Below are 17,296 nucleotides of genomic sequence, written 5' to 3' on the forward strand. Positions count from 1 at the left end.
CATGACAGACAAAGTTTACATTGAAATACTTTGTGGTTGTGGAAGTTCTCAGTCAATCAGGAGTTTTCCATTATATCCAGGGTTGCCAGGTCTGAGCAGCCAAACCCTCCCAAAAATATCTGAAAAAATGCGGAAAGCTTGTGGACATACAGTGGGGAAAAAAAGTATTTGGCCAAAATCCAATAGAAAGTCAATGAGAAACTTTTTTTTTTCCCCACTGTACATTGTTTACTAGTTAACGGAGCCCATGTGCTCCTGCGATGATGAGAAACCGCCCCCATCTCCCTCCTGTATTGAAAAAGCAGCTCACAGAGCCTCAGATTTGGGATTTTGCTACTAAATAATAGTGATTTTGATCAAAAATAAGATAGAAATAGCCCATTTTACTTTGAAAACAACAAGGCAAGAAACCACGGACAGATTTTTTTCACCCGTGGAATGGCTTAAAAAAACCGCCCAATTCCACCGGGCAACCCTGATTATAGCAATTAATTACAAAGTAGTTATCGTGTTCCCTCCTCATCCGTTTTTCTTCTTCAAACTCATACTCAAGCAAACCCCATAGAGGAGTATGAGCGTCTGCAACTATAGAGTTCGGGAAATTCCACAGTTACCATGGAGATCCGCCATCTTTGCGGCTGTTAGCATACGTTTCCATAGACTAACATTAGCTAAAACAGTATAAAAAGTGGGGGGGAAATAGCTGCTGAGTTACTGCTGGTAAATCCATCTAACACACTGTGGTGTTCAAGTGTTTTAATGTGAACAGTAACTCCAGTATTTTAACTTTTAAAATCTCCATTAGTTTACAATTGCTGCTAATCCCATAATGCTTAGCGCTATGACGTCACATTCCCGAACTCTACTGACAGTAATAGATAGATGATCAAATTGCAGCCTTTGGATCTCTCTGCCCACTCACTTAAACTGCAGACATGTATGGACAGTAAAATACAGTAAAAGACGTCTGAAGATCGAGTGTTTCCATTCATTTTTCAACAAGATCTTGCTTTGAAGATGGGAGAGTGTGATCACTACCAAAGCCTTCTCCGGCACATCCCAAAGGTTCTCAGTGGGGTTATAAGATCTCGACTCTGTGGTGGCAAGTCCATGTGTGAAAATGATGTCTCATGCTCCATGAACTACTCTGATGAATCCTGGCATTGTCATCTTGGAATAGATACAGACGGCATCTCGTCATGGAAGGGGGCGTTGCCTCGACGAGGGGGAAAATAGAATCTTTTGGGAACACAACTTTTCACTCTTTTTAGCCATTTTCTGGCAAAATATAAACTTATTTATCACATACAAATAAAGTGAAGTCTAAATCAGGCCCATATGGATATTTTCCCACAGCAGATTGTTCAGTAGAAGTGAAAAAACGGCAGTTGTAGCTACGGTTAGCTAGCCGTTAGTATTAACCCTATGCTAACATGTAGCATCATGTTAGCATTCTCCGTTATTTACATATTTATGGGCTGTTGAACCACTTTGCTCCTCTCCATGTCTTTGTATCTTTATTTTGTAGAAAACTATATTCATATTTCAGCATTTGTTGAAGTTGTTTTTGAATAAATAGAGAAAGTTTAGATTTTTCTCCAAATTGTTTCCCCCCTTAACTGTTTTTAAACATAACCATATATAGGTGATTCTAGAGATGCCGTCTGTATGCATTGGCCAGTGCAATCAGGGAAGAAGAAATCCATTGATGGAACAACCTGGTCATTCAGGATGCCCAGGGCGATCTTGTTCTCTGGGGACAAACTGTACTGTTGTTGAAGCTCTGACCAACTGTAGAAACTTTTTTTTTGTTCAGGCATTGTGTAGAAATAAATCAGCAAAAGATAAGTAAATCATGTGGAGATGATCATAAAGGATGTCGGCTGTTGCCGTTTGCCAAACTCATTTACGCACAATTTGCAGTGTATGAAATTGCATTCAGGCCTAACATAGTCAGCGTTATTGTGTATAACAAGCAGCCTTTTGAGTTTGCCAATGAAATTGTGGAAGCATTCCCCATGGCACTGCTGTCGGCTGGCACGCCAACCCTACATGTGTGATGAGAATCCATGTCATATCCAGTACGTGACATTTGTACAGCCGTATCAGTACGCCTTGCTTCCCGTGCATCGAGTATATAAAGCAATGGGCTGCTTAAAATGGAAAATACAAAAGAGACAAGTCCGACACTGCCTCGCGCGTGTTCAGTGGAGCGAGTGCGCATGTTTAGCCTCACGGCGCTAACAAACTCACTCGACTGCGAACACCGCGGCTCGCTGTCTTTTAGAGTCCCTGTCTGACATATGCACGCGCTTCTGCCGCTAACACACTACGGGTGAGTAAAATATGATCATGCAAATGTCGCTTCATTTGGGCCACGAGAGATCTCCACGCTTAGCCGAGCGTGTTTGTGCGTGTATGTTTTTTTTTCTTTCCTTCTCCAACGGAAGCCCGGAAGGACGGACGGGGAAGACAGACGCGGTGGTGCTGCCATCGGCGACGAGTGACAGGTGCAGTGTGTGCTGCTCGGAGCTCCGTTTCGGCATAGATTCATTTAAGAAGAAGAGAAAGTCGGTCCCCGGCTCCTTTTGAGTTTAGACATGCAACAAAAAGGGCCTTGAAGTGCTGAGCTACATTTTTAAAGGGTCTATTTTCTGCTGAACTTACTCTTTTTTTAATACATTTTAGCTGTGATTAAAAATACTGGCGCATGAGGACGCTGAGGACAACCATAACGTGGCACATTCTTCCTCTGAGGATTTCAGGGTTGAATTTGCCTCCGCTACGAAACATTTGTAGCTAAGACCTGGCAGCTATTGTTTTTAATTTCAGGCTTAACTACTTTACTCCCCTTTGTGACAGTCGAGTGTTGTCAAGGCATTTTGAATGGATAGAAAAGATTTTAGAAGAAGTATTTTTTGGCTTTGTGCTCTCTAATAAAGGCTGCTCCAATTAATTGCACACTTTGCTATATTTATTGCTATAAATACAGTTCATGCTAACAGTTTCTTTCCTCTTCTTCCTTTTCATTATTATTCTTACTTTATTAATATGTTTCAATGTATTTCTCTCGATTTCTCTGCCCATCATAAGGGAAATGGGGATGTGGAGAACAAAAAGGGGATAAAAAGGGAAGTGTGATGCATACAAACTATTGTGAAAATGTAAATCTTAACACTACTAAAGGCTACTCCAAAATTTTGGCTGATTTTTTGAGGGCTGAAGCTCGGGATGGTGCTGTCATTCATACATTCTATTCGCACAAATGTGGCGTCTTCGGTCAATAAACAACATGATGCTAGTGTATGGAAGACAAATGCATAGATACAATAAGTTTCTCCCAAGTCTGGTTTAAGGGATGGGAATCAAGAACTAGCTACTGTAAGTTGAAGCTCGATTTCTACTTGAGCAATCCATCGGAACCATTAACGATGCCTCTTGTCAATGCCGTTTGCACAACAGTCACTTTATATCGTAAACCTGCAGAGCGGAGCCGCTGCTGATCCACGGCTGCAGATCCACGGCTGCTGATCCACGACTGCAGATCCACGACTGCATATCCACGGCTGCGGATCCACGGCTGCGGAGCCACGACTGGGGATCCACGACTGCGGAACCACGACTGCGAGTCCACGACTGCGAGTCCACGACTGCGAATCCACGACTGCGAGTCCACGACTGCGAGTCCACGACTGCGAGTCCACGACTGCGAGTCCACGACTGCAGATCCACGACTGCCGCCCCTACTTCTTTCATTTTATCACAAAGTAAAGCCTTGTGCTGAAACATGTGCTTCTGTGTGCATCATTCAGAACTATAGTGCAGAGGAGCTGACAGGAATATGACCCTTGATAATAGAGGAAGAGAGCGAGATAGAAAAGCACAAACAACCTGTTAATGTGCTCAGTGTAGCTCCTCCTCCGTGCCTTTAACACTGCTGAATCTGCTGAATTTGTCAAACGAGTGTATCTTGTTCATTTAATAACCATTTTACAATAGCTGCTCTGTATGAGGAAGTTCATGTCAAAAGAGGCCAATTCATTTGCAGAAGCATGCACACATTATAAATTATAGCCTATGTTTATTCATTTGGAATCGATAAGAGAAATCGTATCAATTCCCATCCCTAGATTTGACACTGTACCTTTGTCAAATGCCTGCCATGTTTGGAGGTAGTAGAAATCTGCAGATGTAATTAAATCATGTGGATGTTGAAGTTCAGGTCTGATTTTTAGGTGTTAGAATGACTCAAGGTGAGAGCCGACTTTCTCTCTCGCTCAGAGCTGTTAATGTAAGCAGCATTTACTGAATGTATGCACAGCGAAAAAGTGGTCAATTAACTTCATATACAGACCAATTCTTGTAAAGAAAGGGAAAATATATTTGATCTGCGCTCAGAATTGGTCTTTACATCTATACAGCTTTCATTGAATTATGTGACTGATGTATTGAAGCATGCCTTTTTCGAGTCCGCAGGTTACTAGAAATATTGGTAGAAAACTGAGTGAGTTTCCTGGAGCATATACGGTATAAGTCAACGATTCTGGCGATAAAGACTTGAGTTCAGAACAACTGTGGACAAGTGGCCACTTTGCCGAGTCATTGAACCGACTGCAATTGTTCGAACTACTGTCTCCGCACAAGGAGTACAGTGGACAAAGTGGAAGTTCAAAGCTCACTGGCTTTCACTGCACCCTGTCCACTCTCTAATGCAAGGGTACCCAAACTGCAGAAAGAAGTGCGGCGCCAACAAACGTTTTTCTCAACCGGCCCATGAGACGTTTAGGAAGTGGACCCCAAAGCGTTGACCTGCTTTGATGAGTACAAGCAGTTTTCAACAGTCCGTCTCCAGCTCTCAAAAAGATCAAAAGTAGTTTACCCCAAAAGCGCTTACATTTCTACATAAGCTTGGATCAGTGAAAGCAACTCCCATGACACACTGATAGATGCATTTTCCAACACAATCTGCAAATTGAGGTAAATAAGAGGAAAATGCATCGATTTTCTTTCATGCCGTCGCTCACTGCAGCTTTTGTGTAGTGAAAGTAACTCACAGGGGAAAGGGTTGGATTGGAGACCCTTTCTTGGGCCAGAGACAGAGCGAGAGAGAGAAAGTGTGGCTTGGTTCCTCTGCATTCGTCTCCATTATAGCGCCGTGTCCGCTCGAGTGTGGAGATTTGTCACCGATTATGCCGCTGGTGGCCTGTGTCACATTCATTTCGCTTCACACTGTGGGCATTTTTTGGGTTATATCTTCAAGGATAAAAAACACTGACAGAGGGTGTCTAATCTTCAAAAATGCAATTAACCTTACTGCCAGGGGTGCGCCGTGATGAAAAGTCCGCACTTTGAACCTTGCGCTCACATATAAAACGGTTCAGATTGAAGGCGACGCCAACGAGGAGCGGGTTATTTGTGGGTTTTTGAAGGTAAGTGAGTGGTAAACAGCGGAGATTGGTCGCTTTTGTGGACATGGGAAGCCGCTAGTGACCCGTCTAACCATCACTTCAATCGCTCTCAAACATACGCTCACTCGTATAAAAAGGTGGGTGAAGTACGGTATCAATTTGCAGAGTGCAGAGCAGCCAGCCTACACTAAAACGCATAGGGAATATAGAGTTGCCATCCACAACTTCACAAAATAACAACAAACAATGGCAATCGTGGTAATTGAATCGATATTGTACTTTTGGGTAACCCCTTCATAACATGTTTTTGCCAGTTACTTGATTTCATTGTGGGGAAAAAAGAACGACCCCTCCTGGAACCGCCATCTTAACGTGGTGGAGGGGTTTGAGCGTCCGAATGATCCTGGGAGCTCTGTTGTCGGGTGCTTCGCGCCCCTGGTAGGGTCTTCCATTGAAAATAGGTCCTCGGTGACGGGTCAGACAAAGAGTGGTTCAGAAGCCCCTTATGAGAGACCAACAGGCCCGGTTAGAACCGCGAGGCCGTCCTTCTGTGGACTCACCACCTGCAGGAGGAGCCATGTGAGCCAATGTGATTTGGGCAGCTCCAATGGCTGCCCCCACGACCTGGCAACAGACAAGTGGAAGAAAATGGATGGATGGATGGATGGGAAAGAGAACTATAAAGTCATGAAGTCACTGTGTTATTGGAGGTAAATACAGTTTTGTTTATAAAATCACTATAATGGTATGGAAGACATGTCTGCAACTACTGTACAGACAGGGGCCGAGAAGAATAGCCGGCCATTGTTATTTTTGACGAGCGAGCCCGGGCGTATGGCAGGGATAGCTTATTTTCTATCACAGAAACACACCATTAACTGTCCCTTCTCACTGTTACATTAGTTACTCTCCAAAGGGGCAGTTAATCAGGCGCCTTTTGTCAGGCTGAGTCACCGGCCGAGATGGGCTCCTTTATGAAACATGTTGAAGTTAACGGTAGATGTAATGGAGGTGCTATTCAGACACTTTGGCAGACACTGGCGGGTTATAATTGGAGCCGAGCGGCGTGTGTCTATGGCCGTCCCACAAAGGAGTGCAGCGAGACGGGGGAGTGGAGGGACAGGATTCAGTCTGTCAGCAAATTCATTCAGGAGACACATCTGAAAAGTGTGGGCAGGTTGTGCGGGACATTGTGAGAAATTATAGTGCCATTTCCTTTAAAGGGAAATTCAGAAAATAACAAAAAGGTTGTGGATGTGCTTTCTGTGCTGTGTTAAAAACGGGTTCAACAAAGTACATTCAAAAACATCTACAGAAAATACGTGATACCTTAAGGAATTTATTTTTCTATCGACTGAACAGTCTATTAACGGTGTGACAACATATCGATTTTGCGATGTATCGTGACATTTTGCGGGGTGATATTTTCATTCCAATATCGATCTTGATGATGTCATGCATAGTAATGAGGTAGCAATGCTCCACAGGTGTCAGTCAATAGAGGCCAATAATGATCAAGAATTCAGACAGGACAGTAGGGGGCTAGGCCTGGTACAAGCCAGACTGATCCTCCATGTTAAGAGATACATGGGGATACAGAATGGAATTGTGCGATTTGAATCTTGCTGACTCCGGCAAAACCAAGATTAGCCAATCATAGCACGGGAGGCGGGAGTTAATGGTGCGTCATCTTCCGCACTAGGATTTCCCATCAACCAGTGCTCCTCCGGGCCGTAACCAAAACAGTGCCAGTGCCATTCTTCTGTTTTAAATGAGCTGGACTTGTCCTTGAAGCCACAAGAAGCTGCTCTGAGGGCTTTCACCAGAACCTTTACTCGACTGCATGTGTGGACTACAAACAATCATGGCGGAAGATGTAAACGCAAAGCGTAGGTCGCTTTGTGTTTGATTGGTTCGCTCTCGTTCAAACTGCGATGGTTAGCCCCGCCTCCGGTCTCGATTTGGAAAATGCGTCCTATTATCACAATTGCAGACTGTCTTTATATGTATGTATAAATAAAGTCAGTCTAGCTTTATGCCAGGCTAGTAGGAATTATAAACTAGATTAACCTATGGCTGGTTTATTCCTTTTGAAACAGGACTGTGGATTCTTGTCTATGTAAATGTAAATGAAGTGATGCCACTGACGGAGCAAAGAGCTACTTTCAATACGTCAGGGATCATTTATTCATTTATTTAAGAAAAGGGGGTATAAAGTACATGAAAACAAATGTAAATCATGAATAATAAATAGTATGTTAAAAATCACATTAAAAAATGTGATGTATGGTAGGTTATTTGTGTGCAATCGATCAATTATCGGCCTATCGTAAAGTTATCATTATTGTAAGCCATGTATCAATAATTCCCACCCTTAATGGATATCGCATAACCTCATACATTGATGATAATTTGGCAATGTTTCATGTAGCCTTAGCCCTCTGTCATTATGGCTTGGCTCGTTGTAATGGAAGGAGGAAAAACCCATTTGATAGTCATTTAAGTACCGTAGTCATATGGCCATACCCAATATCCAGTCCCTTTGTGTTTCTGTAGTATTTGCTCTTTCGGGGCTCCTGTACCTGTTGCACAGCTGTACTAACAACCAGTCCAATCTCATTAAGAGGCCATTGTGAGCACTTATTAAAACAGGCAGCTATGGCGAAACTGTAAACAAAAGCAGCGTTTATGCTCCTCCACAGTCATTTAGGGGCTTAACGTCTACACTCCCACACGGGCTTTGACTTAATAATTATACCGTTTACATGCATCAGTATATTACCGAATCAAGGCAATCTGCTCCTGTGGTGACAAATAGAGTTCATTTATGACGACATTTTATGTTCATGCCAGACTGGGTTAAGGCAACATATTAAAGTCAATCATTTCACAAAGCCATTTCCTGTTAGGAAGGAAATGGATGGGTCTGTTTTAATCCAATGATTTAGTTCCACATCTGTGTATCTTGATGTCCATATCCCTCGGTACAGTCCCCTTAAAATCAAATTAGTGATTAGTGGATGGGCTGTCCTGGTTTGACTTTAGGAGCATTATTTCCTTGTCAGTTCAGTCAGAAGAAAATTGCAAGTGCTTTAAGACTGAGATATCAAATTTGGAGATTTAATTGGCTGTTACGATCTCAAAGTGGTTTTCTTTAGATTAGACTTGTCACTTAATGCGTTCTCTTCGAAGAAAACTTCTCTTAGTTCTCTTAGAAGAAAACTTTTCATGATAATACAAAGTGAAGAAACGGAAACTACTGTAGCTCAAATGCCCTATACAACGCAATACAAACCCAGAAAGATATACAAACATATATATTTATATGCTTTATTGACAAGTGGATGGTTCCCTTGGCCCAAGACCCAGATAGGGTCACAACTTCTAGTGGTTTAACGCTTCCAAAACTACTACTATAACGCAAAGTACCTACATCTCGAGCACAAAAACGGGCTAAATCACCAGTGAGGGAGCAGCCAAATAACAAAAAAAAGTTTGCTACATTTTCTATCATACTTGCATAGAGACAAAGTGAGCCCTCCCCCTCCTCAGCCTGCACTTGTGCCTCATATTGGGCTATTATGAATGCTCTAATGCTCCTGTACGGCTGCCAGCCGTGTCCGGGCCCCTGTTTCGCGGTGCCAGCGGATGTTAGTGACAGCAGAGCCCAGAGAGAAAATTGCATATTATTTACCCCGCGCGTTTCAATATGCCACTTTTCCACTCTATAGCCTGCAGCTTACAACCCACAGAGCCGGCCTGGGACTCAAGCTGAGAACACTGGCTGAATGCAGATGCACAAAATATACAGAGCTTATGGTAATGCTCCTACACATATAAGGAACGCCTATTAGTTAAAATCACAGTAAGACATTAACTATATCTGATGCTGTAGCTAATGCGTTGTGATTAACCATTAAAAAAACACACAAATCCATTTAAACGTATTTCTGCAGCATCTCAAAGAAGTACAGTAATAAAGACTTGGAAAAACGCTTTGACGAGCAGTGAAATTCTCAGTCTTTATCTCCCCTGTCACAAACCGCATCACATTTGACGTTTCCATTCTCTCTTCCCTTTCCTCCATCAACCATGGCTGCCCCGCTCCCCCCCTCACCTCTCTCCGATGGGACAAGGGGCGACCCAGGACGGCTGTCTTGAGAAAGCGCGGAGCCAGGGTGTTCAGACAAGCGCAAAACTGTTTTATTTCTTCATGTGGGGAAGTCACCTCTGCACCCCTCCATTAGAGTGTGAGATTACTAGGACACATGGGGCCTCCAGCTCGTGCGGACGGGGAGCATATGTCAGAATGAAAGGGTGCGTCAAGATTGTTGTGCAGGAATTTGGAAAGGGATGGGAAATTCGCCATGAGCCACTTTGCAACATGCGTCATTTCAACCCTGCCTTGAAAAGAACGAATTCAGGAGAACTCATGCTCTGTTACTAAATGGGGTTTTGGTTTAGTTTAACGATGGGATGAACTGGGTACAGTCAGTGATTGTAAAGTTAATCTGAATACAGCTCACAACAAATTACACTATTAATGGTGTGTTTCCACTGGCCGGTTCTACACAGCCCAGTGCCTGGTCAACTGTTAGACGAGCGTCCCCACTGTCCAGGCCACTGAGCAGATACTAACGTGATGTCTGGCCTCTGATTAGCCCGAGGAGAGAGGGACAGACCTCACTAAAACCAGAAGGTCATAGAGATTTACCATAAAGCTATTGGAAAAGGTGATTTTGCCAATGATAGCATTTAGCCGCTGTTAGCACAAGCTGGTGTTAGTATAACATCAGCATATATCTTACCTTCATAGTCCTCTTTTAGCTTATTTATTAGTTTATTTGGTCAGGACAGTGCATGTTAAAGGGGCTGGATGCAAGTCGGCCATTTTATACTCACTACTGCCACCTCAGGCCATATGTGTAACTGCACCATCTATATTGACGGCATGACGGCAATTCGGGCCCGAAGTGACACCTTTTTGAGTGACAGTGCAGGATTTTAGAAGCAGTTGTGGTGAACAGGTCTGGGCTCATTCTACACATTAGGACATGGCTGGAACATGTAGGGGGAGGAAAATACTTCATTTTAACATTTTTAAACTCCGTATAGTCCCTTTAATGAACATGCATGGGTCTCAAGCCTGTAAACAAGCCACACCAGAATGTCCCTCATGCGCACTCTCAAGCACACTCTCATTCATCCTGACCTATTGTACATGTTTTTAGTGGTAGGGAAAACAGATTAACCGGAGGAAACCTACTATGACATGGGGAGAACATGCAAACTCCACACAGAAAGGCCCTGTCCAGGTGGGAATCAAACCCGGGACCTTGTAGCTGTGAAGCACGAGCTCTAACCTCTGTGCCACCATGCCGCTGAAGCAGCTTTTTTCTTCTAGTTGCCTTGGCACCTCTGAATAATTCCAAAAAGCTCACGAAAAGGGTTTATTTGTCCACTTTGCTTATGTTGCAGCCTACAACGTTTCATCTGTGTTCTGTTTTTCCTTCAGTAATGTCTATCTAACCAACGACAATTGCGGTCCATTATCAAGTGGAAACTCTCGCATGTACTGAGTAGACTAGATGGGTGAGAAGCCGAGTACTTCCACCGAGCCCTGCTGAATAGAAAGAGGTGCTAGATGGAACCACGGCTTTAGTCTTCGTCCTATAGAGTGGTGTGTAACGCTCCAGTGAACGAGCGAATAAATAATGGAATCTAACAGTGCTTTTCATACAACGCATTCACTCCAACCGTAGTAAGCAACACACAATGTGTAGCCACAGCTGCCCTGAGATTGCTGTACCACTCACTCACACTGCCTGGCCCCCTAAAAAATAGGTCACACGCACTTAAATTCGGTCGGACCGCCTGTAGCCTTGAAGCAGGCACTCGCTTCTGCTATGTCAAAAGACCCAGTGTTGCATTCATTTTTCCACCAAGAGCCTTCTCCAGCACATCCCGAAGATTCTCAATGGGGTTAAGATCCGGAATCTGATCTCATTCTTTGAGCACAGGGTGTTGCTGAACCTAAACCTGATCAACTGCAGCAACCCCAGATCATAACAGTGAGTTAAATCCAGGTGGACACTTTTTTTCTTTGGTCAGGCAGTGTATTTCCTCACAGCATCCCATCAGGGCACCAGCCTCATCTCAGCTTAGCCTGCCAAGATTTGTCGAGATCAGACATTTACAAAAACCCCTGAGGATAGAAACCACTACAACTGCAACAACTACTAGGCAACAAGAGAAAAAAAACATATAGCTCTACTGTATGCCTATACCTTTACTGTGTTTCCTCAATATAAATGTGTGATGGTTGTCAGTAAATTATCTGAAAAACCATTCATTCAGAAGGAACACCTTGCGAAGAGGAAGTTGTGGCTCATATCTCACTGGCACTCCCTCCTCCATCACTTCTACGGCGCACATTATGCCTCAGCGCCGGGATGTTTTTGGATCGCGCATTCATCCTGCTGATATGTAGCATTCAAAAAGATTAGAGTGAAATCCATCACGGCAATAATGTGATTTGTAGTGGCGGATTAGCATTGAGAGCTACACAAAGCGTTACTTCAAACAACAAGCAACTGTTGGTGAGCATTCGCGGAAGATGCCGTGTCAATAATGAAGAATGGGATTTGTACGCCGCGTGCTGGGGGATGAAGTGACACGGAACGCACCACGATAAATCCACTCAGAAACGGGATTGGGATAAGGTGGCTAATGGGAAATGTTACATCCTACGCCTGGCTGCAAATTCAACCGTGACGGAAGTGACACTAAGGAGAATATAGCATAGCAACAGCGATAGGTTTTTCAAAAAACATTAGTAGCCTATAGTAAAGTGGAGAACTAATGGTCTGTTTACAGAAAAACACAAGACAGTTCATTTGCATTTCCATATGAGTGTTTTGCCAGTGCGGTTGGGGCTGGGTTAAATGATAAAAAATAAATAAAAAAAGATAAAGTACAACAGGTATCGAATTAAGTACCAGGTACCCCCCAAAAAATATATTTTTAGAGACCAAGTTTTGATGCCTGTTGATCCATTAAAGCAGTACTAAGTAACTCATGCCCCTAGAGTCCATAAGCGCCACTGCAGGTGTCGTAGCATGTTACGATTATTTACTCATTGATTGTCCGTGAGAGTAAATACTACACTGACAGAAAAGACAAAGGGAGAGAGGGATATTGTACATTCAACTACACAATGGAGATCATTTTTTTTGCTTTCAAACTGGGACGTAAATATTGTTTAAGTGGTGCTAGCCCGCCGCTAGCTTTGCCAGCTAGCCTGTTAGCTTCTTCTTCGTGATTCCATTAGTGTGTATTGCGCCTCCAACCCGGTGCAGGCAAAGCTGCAAGTGTGGTTTTCTGGCTAGAGACACCACGGGGAGATGAAAGACCCCCCAATCATCCCATCAACACTTGTATTACCCCCAGAAGGACTACGAAAAGGATTTATTAAGGTAAACAAGTTATTTAGTACTGCTTTAAAAGGAAGTTCCTTGATTGTTTCACTTCATGTAAATAATGAAAATGTAAAAGTAATGGTATTTTATTTAATAATTAGTTTTGAGTTCTGGTTCTAGATACAAACAAATATTTTAGTATAGGTATCGAAAAAAGTATTGCTCAATTATCGGTATTGTTGACCCAGCGCAGCATGAGTGGTCAGCATGGCACCTTTACTTTCGATCACGGTGGTCTCTGTGCTCCAGGATGCCCCAGGATTAATTGCTTTGTGGGTTTCCTGGTGAGAGGCTCCGTAAGCAGTGAAAACCTTCCAAACAATTGATCCTGGAGTGTTGTAGAGACCACTGTGATGAAAAGTAAAGGCGCCATGTTAACCACTCATACAGCCGCTTCGTCACTACAAGGTCAGACAGAAACAAATATCAACTTTTTTTTCCATATAAAAAGTTGCATAATGTAGCTTTAAAGTACTGGTATAAAAAATAATCTAACGGTATTATGGCGTTGAGCAGTCGCATTGAATGTAGCCCCACCAACCTCTGTCCGTATAGGAGTGTTGTAAATTGCATAATTATAAGTATAAGCTATGGCTGCATGAAGTGATAACTGCAAGAAGTATTTCCATCTACTTTATCAGCCTGTATTTCTTCCTGTGAGCAGGTTTTTCTTGTCACAGCTGTAACAGGCGGATGGATTGTTTTCTACATCTCAGTCCATACGTATCTCCTCTATACACTCCGTGACCTTGGCTGCTATCGATTGCGCGTTGGTTAAAAGTGTCCTTCGCTGTTCCTCGGTGTCAATACCCATCATGCGTTTCTCTCCTTTAAGATTAACTGCAGACAGGAACATGTCACATGTGCGTTGTTCCATTAGGACAGAAGCGACAGGTGCGATCTTTAAGCCCATTTTAAGTCCCTAAGACAAGGGGGTGAATTACTTAAAGGAGACATGTCATGCAAAATTGACTTTGTTTTACCTTTAACACTGCTATATTGCTGTTCCTTTGTCAGAACATAACCTGGAGTAGTGTTTTGCTTCATTCTTATAGTCCTGTTTACGTGGGTTGCTTCATTTTTTATTGCTCAGGCGCTCCAATCTGTATTTCCTTTATTTCATTGTGTCATATGAAACTGTCCCTCGCATTTTAAAAACCCATTGTGTTTGCTGGGATGGCATTACTTGAAAGTGAAAGCTTGTTTTCACCGTTTTATGACATGCCATTCCCATGCTTGCCTGAAGGCGCTCCAGGCCAATCGGTTTATTAAAACAGCTGCTAATCTCCATGGTAACGCAGGACAGTCAGCGCCATATCAAGAACTAACAGAAAGCTTTCAATGTACACTATTTGCATACAAAACGTGAGCCAATATGGCGGCGGGTGGCGTTTTTGTCACCTACAAGAAAACAATGACTCTCCTTACTGTCTCTTCTTTACTTAGATATCAATCAAACATTAAAAACATACATTTTAAGACAGCTGTCCAGTCAGTAATTCATAATGCCCCTATTCATCCACATTGTGTCTTACTACCTACAGTACGTTATATAGTCTCAGCAGTTTTCTGAGCCTTCAATTCCTGAGCTCCCAGGGCCAAGGAGCCTGCGCGCACCCAGGATGTATGTACTGTGTCTTCATAACAGAGAACAGAAGTGCACAAACAAACACATGTGCCCAGAATAGAGAGTGTTCTGGGGGCAAAGGCTCATGGGAATGGTGCATGTGCTGCTGCTGCTGTGAGGCTGGAGCAGAGGAGGAGAGTAATACCACAGAGGACACCATCCACAGACACAGGGCCAACGCCACACCTGTGCTCTGACTGCTGTATCTGCTGTGTCTGTCTGAGGAATTTATAAACAACTTTTACAGATGTATTTTTCCAATGTGGTTTTACACTCACTGCAAATGGCTAATAAAGTGAAGGCAACAAAAAAAAGTCAGAATGTAGGCAGCATGTCTCCAAAGAACGTCTCTTAGGCTGTATCCGAATGTCCACATTATTCCCCATATAGTGCACTATATTGTGATCGCGCCATTTTGTAGGGGTGTCCGAATGTCCAGAGAGGAAAAAGTAGGGCACTCGAAATTTCCCACAATGCATCTCGAAAAGTAGTGAGCGTCGATGGTCACTAAACGGGTCAATATAGACCACAATGCATTGCGAGAGTCGGAGAAGAGCCTGACAGCGACGGGTCTTTGAACTAAACAACACGACTGAATGAAATCAGCTGTTTCAGTCGTGTGCTGCGTATTTCTCATGAATAAACAACTTCAATATAAACGGTTACGGTGAAAAGATGCTAACGTTAGCTGCTAACCTTTAGCTTGAGCTGTTAAATGACCGATAGCTTCCTCTCGAATAATCCAAGCCATTCATGTAAAATCCATGTGAAATAAAGCGTATCTGACTCGTATTTATCCATAAATATTCCACTGTCTCTGAGTTTGCTTGCTCTTTATCGCAGATAAACTACTTTATTCCCGGAACTTTTAGCAGATCTGCTGGTGCTTCGGACACCGGGCTCTGACCTACTTTCGGCACGTCTTTGAGTAAACGCTGGAGTGCTTTTTTTTTTTTTTTTTTTTTTTTCTTGTGTGATGATAGTTTTTATTTTTACTTAAACGTAAAAAAAAAAGCCTGTAAAAGTGCCAAAACAGTCGTTCTGTTTCATAAAATAAACGTTTGCAACAATAAATAAATTCAGATTAAAAAAAAAAGAAAACATATCTGCACGCCGGAGCGCGTGACGTCACGCAGCGCGGAGAAAGTAGTGGGCTTCTGTCCGAATCGCCAACAGAATCAGTGACTATAAAGTCGACTATATAGTGCGGGCCTATGTAGTGAATGAATGATCACTTCCTGTAGTTTAGTCACTACGGGGCGCACTGCACTTCTGTTTACTGCTACAGTGTATTCAAGCGCACTGTTGTTTTCTTCACACGTCTGTCTGCATGAAAATATAACTGCTGTAGCATTCTTGTGACCAGTGTTGCAGAGTAAACAGGCCGTCCACAGCTGAAGAAGTCCTGGTTTATGCAAAGCTTGATGAACATCGTACCTGCACTCTGTTGGCAGAGTCCTGTTTGATCCACTTGATGACCGTCTCGTAGACCAGCTCCTCAGCCTTGGTGTTGAGGCTGTCGTTGGACAGGTAGGACACTAGGTCCTCTTTGGACACACTCATGATCTCCGCCTGGCCCGCCACCTGCAGAAGAACAAACCAGCCCGTTAGCTCAACAGATACGCCTGTCACGACAATGAATTGGAAGTTTGATATATTGAGGCAGGAAAGTATTGCGATAAATTATATTATTGACTCTAACGATACTGTCAACTCTCTGTGAACCTTTGCTCTAAATGTGTATAATCATATCCTAAAACACCACACAAGCTGCAATAAACATGAAACATAATGTAGGGATAGGACGATAATGAAATTTGGGCTCACGATTATCTTGGCCAAAATAATTGCGATAAACGATATCATGATATTTGCCTATGGTTTAAACAAATCACTGAAACTGCAGAAATGATGGGCATTGGCCAATTATTAAATATTCCTCTTAACTGTTTGCTGTAATGTCGCACTGAGGGAGACATACAGTGAGTATTTAAAGGCACACTGTGTAACATTATCACTATACTGAGCAGCTCAACAAAGAAAATGCTATTTCTGCAGTGGGTGATTAAAGAATGGATTTGGATGAGGATCTAACCTATTGAAATCTTAAATACTGCTGACTTAAGTCACATCTCCATGGAGACGTACCCACTCCCGGTAAAGTTACCGGCACTGGTTGTCTGCTGGATTTAACGATTTTCACAATAATCCAAAAATGTGGGGATCGATTAATTGCCGCATTTTTTAATCGCGATGTACGATATTATTGTTTATCGTCCCATCCCTAATATAACATACAATTTGCTTCAGTTAGAAAGTTTTACAAATATAAAATAGGGGGGGAATGCTAATAAATGTACAGACGATAAATATCGAGTCCAAAAATGTATCGTTTATCTGTTGTTTATTGAACGATAAGTCGGCATAGTAATTATCGTGACAGGCCTCGTGGCCATAACGCCTTTGCTCTGCCCAATCCCGTCAGACCTTGGAAGCTAAGCAGGGAAGGACCTGGCAGGACTTGGATGGGAGACCGTTTGGGAACACCAGGAAGCCTAGCGAATGTAGTGCGTGCGTGAGTGAGTGAGTGAGTGAGTGGTGGTGGTCGGAGGGGCCGATGGTGCAGACTGGTTACCTTGCTTCCGTCAGTCTACCTCAGGGCAGCTGTGGCTACAATAGTAGCTTACCACCACCAAGTATGGAGTGAATGAATAGTGCAATGTAAAGCGTCTTTGAGTGTCTTGAAAAGCGCTATATAAAACAGAAGGAGGCCAGAATGGCCA

General features: G+C 43.1%; 1 protein-coding gene across 4 annotated transcripts in view; it reads right to left on the bottom strand.

Moving 5' to 3' along the window:
* Positions 1-17,296, bottom strand: part of klhl29 (kelch like family member 29) — a 591,085-nt gene that overhangs the window by 182,121 nt on the left and 391,668 nt on the right. For all 4 annotated transcript variants that reach the window (XM_079572684.1, XM_079572681.1, XM_079572682.1 and 1 more), the window contains one exon: positions 15,951-16,097. In XM_079572684.1, coding sequence (XP_079428810.1) covers positions 15,951-16,097 — 147 coding nt within the window. The remainder of the gene's footprint in view (positions 1-15,950; positions 16,098-17,296) is intronic.

Source organism: Gobius niger, assembly GCF_951799975.1.
Source record: "Gobius niger genome assembly, chromosome: 15".
NCBI lineage: Eukaryota > Metazoa > Chordata > Actinopteri > Gobiiformes > Gobiidae > Gobius > Gobius niger.